Consider the following 10747-nt stretch of genomic DNA (forward strand, 5'->3'; position numbering starts at 1 on the left):
CACTGATAAAAACACGGCCCAGAGGGAAGCGGTATGAGAATCAGTGACGTAGCAAAACACGGTAGATAAGAAAAGGTGGAAAGGCAAAAGCAAACCTAAAACCACACAGTTAGACAAGAAAACGGATATGGCTCATATTCCGAAATGGAACGGCACAACGCAAAAACGAAAACACAAATCCGCAAAGATATATATAAAAAAGGCTACCGAATTTGGGCTAATATCATTTTTTGAATGTTAATTGAGGCTCTGGTGAGTTTGAGCCATTTAGCCTCACATTCATCGAGCTTGCTGGTGTCTGGCTCTTCAACAAAAATGACCGTAAAACATTCGGCAATATGCGGATGTTTCTTTAACTTCTCGCCATGGTAGGTTGCGTAGTGGTGAAGCAGCGCTGCGTTGTTGTTGCTGAGTTAAATGTATTCCAGGTCGCTCGGTGTGCGTTCCACCTAACAGAAAACCTGTTCTTGGTTTGACCGACGTACTGGGCAGAGCAGATGTTGCACGTTGCCACGTAAATTCCGTGGTTTCTACAATTAAGGCTTTGCCGGAGCTCTATGGTCTTACCTGCAGCCTTAAGTTTACTCGATTCACCAACCATTCCTTTGTGTCCCCCATGGTGACCGCAGAGTGCGCATTTGCCGCACGGCGTTGACAAACCGACTGCATTGCCAAATGTGTGCGCAAGTTTTCGGTAGTTAGTAAGAAGTACCGAGTGTATGAGGCCTTTTGTATACTATTTTAACTCGTGGTTGAACGCCTTTTCTTTGTTTGAGAGCCTGAGTAGATGAGCGAATGGAGTAGCAGCCCATGCGACAACACGGTCTTTCGTCTTTTCTTTAGTGTGTCGGATTCTCTCGGTCCACGATTTAGCCTCATTAAGGTTGTAATCCGTGAGGCCAGCGGGAAAACAGGACTTCCTGCATTTTATCTTCAGTTGCTCTAGATTTCGGTGGTAGTCCTCATCGGATTCATTAAGCCTCCTGAGGCGGCTTGCTTCACCCAACACAATAGATTTGTAAATATGCAATGGATGGTAAGAGGAGCCATGCAAAAAACATCTATTTTTTGCTGTGATCTTAACGTTGTCCCGAGTTGTGAATCCTAGTGAAGCCGTCTTAGAGTGAGCGTGAAGCACATCGAGAAATTCAACGTCGTATTTAGGGTAATCCGAACAAAAAACCCGAAATGTTAATTGCAGTCCCTCGTTGGAGAATGCCGACAAAAGCGCAGATCTAATTCTTTGCGTGGTATTGACCCCGATGGATATGAAAATGATATCATCAATAAAACGCTTGAAGATTTGAGCCGTGCCTAACGTGTCTGCGATCGATTCAACGATGAAGTGCATGGCAATGTTGGCTATTGAGACGGAATGATTGTCGCCTGTTATAATACCCTCTTTCTGACGATAAAAACTTCCGTCATACTGGACAATGACATTGTCCATCGTGAACAGTGTAAAATCCAGGAGACATTTACAGCCCGCAGGGTTTAACCCGGAGTGTAGCTCTAACGCGCGGCCTAGGGAACGCCTTATGAGCTGTCTGCTAACGCTAGGATAAAGCGCTACCACATCTGCTGCCACAATGTAGATATCCTCCGCCTTTAGACTTTCTTTTGCTACGCCGTTCTTCCAATTGATTAGCTCAGTGATGTAGTGCTTACTGTCTTGGCAATATTCATTGAGTATATTCCGGCAGTATGCTACACTGATTGCCTTCAGGATATTTTCAATTAATGCTGTATAACGGGAGCAGTAGGTGTTTCCAGCAGACTGAAGCAGGCGGGTAGGGATATCCGTTAATTGGCAAGATGTCAATTGCTCCGGCATAAGCTTGTGCGTCTTAAACAAAGGTTAAGCATACCCATAGTTTTCATTGCTGAAATGTTTGGACGATAACCCGGGAACTTTTTAAAATCGACAACCCTTTAACTTAATGCCTGCAGTGTGGTAGAGCAGGGTTTTAGAAATTACCTCCAGGCGATACAGCTTTTTGACAAAACTATCGCAGGTACATTTTTTTAACGAATTTAACGAATTGTTCACTTTTTTGCATGTCCATGGTTAATTGTTTAAACATACGTAATTCCCGTTTCATTATGCTGTCGTAATCCATGTGAGAGGCAATGATAATTTTACCGTCTTTATCAGATCGACAAATCACAATTTCCCTTCTGCGAACTGCGTTTTTCAAACTGTTAAGATTACTAGTGAGTTCAGGCGATAAGTTGTTTTTGCGATAATACTCCCGTTTTACCTTGGGTCCCAAATTCCTCACCTTGGCTTCCATCAAATAAGCATAGACGATGGTTTCATCGGAAAGCTCATCTTTGTTTGGTCGTGAGTGTTTAGGCACCCTAAGTTTGTCAGGAATTTCCCGTACGTTTGTTACATCCCCATCATCATCAGTATGAAAATAGTCGGCCCATTCGATTCTACGGATATGCGACGTCAAATTAATCCATTCGGATTCTTCAGTTTGGCCACTCTTTTGTACGTACACATACAAAGCTTATATACAAGGATACAGCTATCACCTCCTACAACGGAAACATAGAAAGGTACAAACAAATAGTAAAAGATGACGTCAAGATCAAGTTTCTGATGAGCTGTATCAATACTAAAGTACTTTTACCCTCAAATAATAAGCGAGGAATGGACTTTGACCTTCTACTGATTCAACAAGAACGTAGAATCTCCAATCAGCTAAAGTATAAGGATAAAATACGGGGCAAATCCAAAGCCTTGTGGGCAAACATGCCGAACTCGGCGCCCTATTTCAATGCGATATTGCGGTACGCAGAGAAGTTAAAATGCAGGTACACGCTTAAACACAACTGGCTGCTGTCCAAGCAAGAGGCCTTTCGGGATAGATGGAACCTCATGGGCGCCGGAAGGGCATCAAAAAAGCAAATTAAAAATCAGAGGGACCAGAAGAGATATAGAAAACGGCAAAGTATTTCTAAACGCACTGAGCAACTGCGTACTGCGGAAGAAGTTATTCTTAACAAATCCACCATGAATTTGAACGACAACGCTAAACTACTGTTGCTACGTAGGTTGAATTTTGCACCCACACCGTCATGGAGTGGCCAAACTGAAGAATCCGAATGGATTAATTTGACGTCGCATATCCGTAGAATCGAATGGGCCGACTATTTTCATACTGATGATGGGGATGTAACAAACGTACGGGAAATTCCTGACAAACTTAGAGTGCCTAAACACTCACGACCAAACAAAGATGAGCTTTCCGATGAAACCATCGTCTATGCTGATTTGATGGAAGCCAAGGTGAGGAATTTGGGACCCAAGGTAAACGGGAGTATCATCGCAAAAACAACTTATCGCCTAAACTCACTAGTAATCTTAACAGTTTGAAAAACGCAGTTCGCAGAAGGGAAATTGTGATTTGTCGATCTGATAAAGACGGTAAAATTATCATTGCCTCTCACATGGATTACGACAGCATAATGAAACGGATTTACTAGGATGTATGGTTCGCCGTGTTTACTAGAGGATGTATGGTTCGCTGTGTTTACTAGGATGTATGGTTCGCTGTGTTTACTATGATGTATGGGTTCGCTGTGTTTACTAGGATGTATGGTTCGCCGTGTTTACTAGGATGTATGGTTTGCTGTGTTTACTAGGATGTATGGTTCGCCGTGTTTACTAGGATGTATGGGTTTGCTGTGTTTACTAGGATCTATGGTTCGCTGTGTTTACTAGGATCTATGGTTCGCTGTGTTTACTAGGATGTATGGTTCGCCGTGTTTACAAGAATGTATGGTTCGCCGTGTTTACTAGAATGTATGGTTTGCTGTGTTTACTAGGATATATGGTTTGCCGTGTTGACTAGGATCCACGGTTCGTTGTGTTGACTAGGATCTATGGTGGTTCGCTGTGTTTACTAGGATGTATGGTTCGCTGTGTTTACTAGGATCTATGGTTCGCTGTGTTTACTAGGATGTATGGTTCGCCGTGTTTACAAGAATGTATGGTTTGCTGTGTTTACTAGGATATATGGTTTGCCGTGTTGACTAGGATCCACGGTTCGTTGTGTTGACTAGGATCTATGGTGGTTCGCTGTGTTTACTAGGATGTATGGTTCGCCGTGCTTACTAGGATGTATGGTTCGCCGTGTAATATATATATATATTAATTTGATTGATCAACATTTTGATTGCGGACTGTGTTTGGTAGTCTTTATAATTAGACTAAACACCCTATAAAATATGATATTTATACTTCATGTAAGTTGTCACAAAAATCATGTAAGTTGTCACATTGCATATTACAAGATTTTTTTTTATTTGTGTTATCAAATGTAATTCTTTACCCTGTCACTGCGTTATCAAGATGTATACGGGTACTAGGGTTGTCCAACACAAACGTGTCGGCGTGCCATTTTATCTTATATCATCTTTCCGTGCCAAAACGTTTTTTTCAAAAAAATAAAAACAGTATAATGTTATAGTATTAGCAGTAATTGTTAGTTACAGCAATTGCTGCGATTGTTTTATTTTATTAATAAACAATGACAATTGTCTTTATAACAAATTTAGTATTTTTTTTTGTCAATTGGCTAAATAACAATTAAGTATTTTTATTATGTCACGTTTCACATTTGGCATGCATGCCGTGTGTTGGACACCCCTGATGTATATACAGAATGAGCCATGTTTAAGTTCCCAAATAACAGTTAGTATATTTTGTAGATATCAGCATAAAGTGAGTGTCATGTTTTGCTTATGTGAAAAAGAAGCGGTAACATTGTATCGGCTAAATATATGGGCATGTTCCCCCACATTTCCCAGAGTTGGTGTCAGCATTCAGTTAATGGAGTGGAGCCGTATACTAAGCTTAGAGAAGCAAGTATCAACTGAAGGATTTTGCAATGCCTTAAGACTTCGGTTTGAGTTCATACCTACTACTGAAATTTATGTAAGATTTTCATTTGGTTCATTTTGGAAATACAACAATGATAAACAATGAATATATTTGTTTTTAAGGTCAAGGACCTCGCAAAAATGTTGTTAAGTGAAACTCTGGAATCATACAGAAGACATCATGTTTATCAGTTAATGTTTACCCTACCATCAGGATCAAAGCAGGAAATAGATGACCCTATGTGTAAAGGAGTATGTTATAATTAACTAGCAACCTGAATCCTCTAGGACTCAACATGTGAAGATATGGTTTGCCTTGATGGAAATTTTGGCCTGGTTCGTAGAAAAGCGGCAGGCAGCCAAGCTATGCAACCTCATCATTTTAATAATTTTTTTATTGAAGAGGAAGAAGTTACACGATTTATCAGTAACTACACTACTCCAACTTCTTTTAAAACTAAAGTAGTAAGTCCTGTTTTTTTTTGTTGTTATCGTATAATATTGTCTAATTTATAGTATTATTTGTCTAGCCTTGCAGTGACTTCAAAGCAGGAAATAAAATTCGATCTAAATCAAAAAATGCAAAACTTCACATTAATGGTGTATTTGGAGCATGCTGCAGACATGAATTTCCTAAATTATTTTTGAATATGATGCATGGCGAACGGTATGCATATTCTAGCCTCTAATAAATACGTGTTTTACTAGCTAACACAGCAGTACTGTTTTTATTCTTTGTCTTAGTCTTGGATATGCTGTTTTAATCCTGCAAAAGATTGTCAAGTTATGTGGAAATGACAAGATAAAGGTGTTCTACGATATAGCCTGTAGACTAGATAGTCATTTAAAAGTAAGTTTTTTGTATTACACGCTAATGTTTATTTATGTATGGTTTTTTTATTTGTTATGCTGTGTTTTTTTTCCTGTTACAGGCAAAGTTTAAAGGTAATGAGAACATGAACCCATTGCAGCAAGTGGACTTTGCTGTTCCTGGTTTCATGGATACGGCCACAATATGACATGCCAGGTACATTTAATTACAATACCATATTTTTACTGTGTCCCAAGATGTTTTTGAATAATTGATGTATACCTGTTTGTTAGATGTTGTGGACGTCTGATGGACCTGGTCTTTAAAAAATTGACATCCATCGTTTAAGTCAGAGGCACCACAAATAATAAATAGGTTGTGGCTCTTCTAAAATACTTTCTGCAACTAATTCACTGAAATGTCACAAACGGACAATGTAGGAAGTTATAATTGGATTTATTAAAAAAAGTTTCAAGATTTACGAAAAAATCAGATTCTTAAAGATTTTCAAATATCTCTTTGGCAGCTTTTTTAGAAATGGCACCCCAGTTGAGAACCACTGCCATAACATGTCAATCAGAGGATGGCCAATAAAAAAGAAACTCGATGTTTATTGCAGTTGATTTTTACTAACTGTTGCCTTGTGCGTCCTGTATGTAAAACTCACATATGGTGATATTCAAACTCATAGTCTTGGTCATATAAGGATCACTTCTCTACAAACAAAGCAAAACAGGCTTAAAAGTAACGGAATACGAAACAGAAGACCAGCCCAACATTGATTCTAGCCTGCTGTTTGAAGATTTCTCAAGCAGCGACGAAGATTAAATATTATTGTCAGATATTTCGTTTAATTGCTCAATACATTTCATTTTTTCAGGATTATTGCAATTTGTTGTGGGAAGATTTGTAGAATAAATTTTCGCAATGCAAACTAATATATTTGTCTAAAAATACTATTCATAGATTTGCAGTAACTAAAGGCTTGTCGACTTGTTTTAAAAAAAAATAGAAACTAATATAATCAAAACCTTTCAAACAAAATAATTTGCCTGAGTCGAAATGGCGAAAAACAAACAATTCTGGTTGCACATTAATCAAAAAATAAATAACTAAGTACAAAACTTTGGACAAATGTAAAGTTTACTTATTTATTATTTTATAAATATATTTTACTCCTCTAAAGCAGGGTTGTCCAAAGCCTGGCCATGCGGCCCGCGACCTCCTTCAATGCGGCCCGCCGCCTCTTCTAGAAAACTTTAAAAAAATACCGTATATCCTCGCATATAAGCCGACCCTAGAAAAACAACCTTAAAATGGTAAATTTATAAAAATCCGCATATAAGTGACATAACAACCAAGTATGAATACAATGGTAAAGAGGCATTGTTATTGTTTATTACGTAACTTAAATTTCTGCCTCGTACGTCTTATGCTAGTTTTCAACAGTTTAGCCTAACCCTAACCGGTACAATGTAGCCTTTGAAAATGAGAAAAGTTTATCTCGAAACGTCAGGCATTTGTAAATAAAATGTTTTCTGCAATATTGGCTGTGTGCTTTATTTTATGCTGAGAATATTCTTTATAATTTCAGTTTTACTTAATCCTCCATTACATTCTGTTTTATTCTTTCTTTTCAGACTTAGTGCCACATTTTTTACGATGGCTCAGAAAAGAAAAATCTCTGATGAAAAACGTAAATTCAAGGATATTTGGGAATTGAAATTCCTGGTGAAAGAACAAAGTGGTCGAGTTTTATGTTTAATTTGTAATGAAATGATATCTGTTATGAAAGAGTACAATGTACAACGACACTACAGCACTCTTCATGTCACTGGCTATGATAAATACACTGGTGAGGCGCGGCGAGCCCTACTCAATGATCTCAAATCAAACCTGCGTAAGCGTCAAGAAAACATGTTTCAATTAGTGAAGCCTTCGTCTTCTACAACCATTGCTTCTTATGATGTATCACTTTTGATGGCTAAATCCAAAAAGGCATTCTCTGACGGTGATCTCATTAAGCGATGTGCAATAGCTATGGGAAAGGCCATGGGCTTTAACGATGCAGCTCGTGGGTTTGAAAAAATTCCACTCTCGCATCAAACTGTTGCTAGACGTGTTGAAGAGCTTAGCAATTTCGTTCAGGAGAAGGTCATGAATCAAATTCAGCAGTGTGTTTATTTTTCTTTCGCTCTTGATGAAAGCACAGATATAAGGGATGTCAGCCAGTTGCTTGTCTTTATTAGAAGTATTGACTCACAGTTTAATGTCAGTGAGGAGTTACTCGGCTTACTCCCACTTTTTACCACTACGAAAGGATCTGATATTTATGAAGCGCTGAATTCTTTAGTGAGCAAGTATGGTGGATTTCAGAAATGCTCTTGCATCGTTACAGATGGTGCCAAATCAATGACTGGAGCTAAAAGAGGGGTTATAGGGTACTTGAGAGATGCTGGAGTCGACTGCCCAATGCTTCATTGCATTATTCATCAAGAATCGTTATCTAGTCGGTTTATCTGATGTGATGCAGCGGTAATGAAAATTATTAATTTCATTGGAGGCGGTAATAAAGCGCTGAGACATCGTCTATTTGTTGATTTCTTGAAAGATTTGGATACAGAATTTTTTGACGTTTCACTCCATTCTACTGTTCGTTGGCTTAGTGCTGGGAAATGTTTGCAGCAGTTCTTCAGTCTGCGTAATGAGATTCTAAACTTTTTAGAAGAACTGAATGCAGACACTGATGGGTTTAAAGGTTTATTGCAAGACGTCAACTTTCTGAAAGGTCTAGCATTTTTCACGGATATTACTCAGCATCTGAATAAGCTCAATTTAAGTTTACAGGGTAGGAATCAAACAATTGCTTCTCTGTATGGTTTCATAGATGGCTTCCGCAAAAAATTATGTCTCTTCAAAAGTAATCTGCAAAGTAACATTCTGATTCACTTTCCAAGTTGTGACGTTATTTCTAAAGAAATAATAGAGGACAATAACTTCTGCTGCTTTGTTGAAACTCTTGATACCCTGATTGAAGACTTCAACAAGCGATTTAAAGATTTCCGGCACCTTGAGAAAAACTTCAATGTATTCAATAATGCTCCGCTGACTATAACTATATCAGAAGCCGATGACGATTTGCAGCTTGAATTGTGTGACTTGCAAAGTGACCAGTTTTTATTAAGCAAAGCTACACTGCCAATCACTCAATTTTGGCCTCTTCTTTCTGAAGAGCATTATCCTAATTTACGCCGTTTTGGATTGCACTTGCTGTCAATGTTTGGCAGTACCTACCTTTGTGAAGCAGCATTTTCCGCAATGAAGTCGATTAAATCCAAAGAGAGGAATAAACAAACATCTCTCGAAGCCTGCCTTCGTTTAGCCTTAACCTCAGTTGACATTGACACAAAGGAGCTAGCTTCCAAAATACAGGCACACCCATCTCACTGAATTTTAAGTAAACTGTACCGTTTTACGTACTTCCTTAAATATTTTTTACGAATAAATTTATGGTTTATTCTTATTCATACTTGTCAGTTATTTTTAAGGTTTCCTGGTCTACTGACGTTGCTCAAAATTTCCAAAACTCTCTTATTCGTAGTATTCACATCTTAGCTTCTTTAATCTATTCCCCAATATGTTTTTATGATAAATATAAAGATTCATTTACACATGTACGTGTTTTACTTTACATCTGGTACGGTGAGACAGTGTATAAGAGGAAAAATGTCAACTGCGGCCCGCGATCTAATTTCCTTGCCGAATGCGTCCCGCGTCCCATAAAGTTTGGCCAACCCTGCTCTAAAGCATAATCACTATCTAAAAACAAATTTAAACAAGTACGTCAATAGTAAATAAAAACTCAAACCGACTGTCCGAGGCAAGTGATGCACTCCGCTCCAAACTATTGAATAATTGCGCGGCCATGCCTTGAAATCAACTGTTTTTTGACAAAAAAAATAATGGACTTGGTCACCAAACGTAAATGCACCACCGCATTTCATCCACAAGCAAATGGCCTGGTTGAACGCCTAACGGACGCAAATTGCGACGAGTTACCATGGGTGCTTTTAGGTATACGTACGTTGCCCAAAGAAGATCTGAAGACCTCCAGTGCCGAATTGGTTTACGGATTCCAGGGAGCCCTGCCGATGGAGTAGGCCTATGTGCGATCGTTGCGGCTACCGGTGCGAACATCACGTCATTGTAACACTCAACATTTTGTACCGCAATTGTTATTACACAGTGAATTTGTTTTCGTAGGTAAAGACTCTTACAGACCCTCACTTAAACCCCCATATGGTCAGTTTAAGGTCCAGGAGCGCCATGAAAATTATTTTGTGTTAGATGTCGAGGGTAAGCAACAGACTGTGTCTATTGACCGTTTGAAGCCAGCAGTAATTGATGTTTCGCAACCCTTACCAACCCCAAATATAAAAAAAAATCATTGTGCGACGTCCCGAAAATTAAAACGACGCACTAGGGTGTCGCGACGCACAGTTTGACAAGCTCTGCAATGCACTTTCACCTCTTACATATAGCTTTAACACGACCGACAGATTTGACTCGAGTTCGGGCGCGGATCTGTGATTTTAGTTTTTGAGGGCATGATTTTTTTCAGAAAATTACTCGTAACGCTACACCAACTTGCACCATAAAGTCACATTAATACGGGACGACACAATGTTACATCTAAACGTGGCGTCATAAAGAAGTAACCTTAAAAACACCACACAGTTCGTTTATTTTGTTTAAGTTTTAGATTGGACAGGTGCTATTTTAATGCCAAACCTTTATAGCAAAATTGCTGTTGACCCGGGCGAAGCGAAACAACGCTTTTATATTATTATTATTTTTTTAATATTTTAACTTTCATTTTTGAGTTTGGGCTCGATTTTATTGAAATGGATTAAGACATACCAGAAAAGGAATCCAGATTCGCATGGAACGCTAAAAGTTTGACATTTGCGTAGTAAAGATAGGCAAAAATACAGTTTCCACCTGGATGCGACCTCGCCCGAGCTCCCTGAATCAACACTGGTC

General features: G+C 38.8%; 1 protein-coding gene and 1 pseudogene across 1 annotated transcript; one reads left to right on the forward strand and one right to left on the reverse strand.

Annotated features, from left to right (window-relative positions):
- Positions 1–203: 203 nt before the first annotated feature.
- On the reverse strand, positions 204–1834 carry LOC146145081 (uncharacterized; annotated as a pseudogene).
- A 5646-nt stretch (positions 1835–7480) lies between these two features.
- LOC146145082 (SCAN domain-containing protein 3-like) lies at positions 7481–8227 on the forward strand. The gene has a single exon (XM_083390478.1). The coding sequence runs from the start codon at positions 7481–7483 to the stop codon at positions 8225–8227; it is 747 nt and encodes a 248-aa protein (XP_083246604.1).
- Positions 8228–10747: the final 2520 nt, after the last annotated feature.

Source organism: Ascidiella aspersa, chromosome 5 (assembly GCF_963924565.1).
Source record: "Ascidiella aspersa chromosome 5, kaAscAspe10.2, whole genome shotgun sequence".
Taxonomy (NCBI): Eukaryota; Metazoa; Chordata; class Ascidiacea; order Phlebobranchia; family Ascidiidae; genus Ascidiella; species Ascidiella aspersa.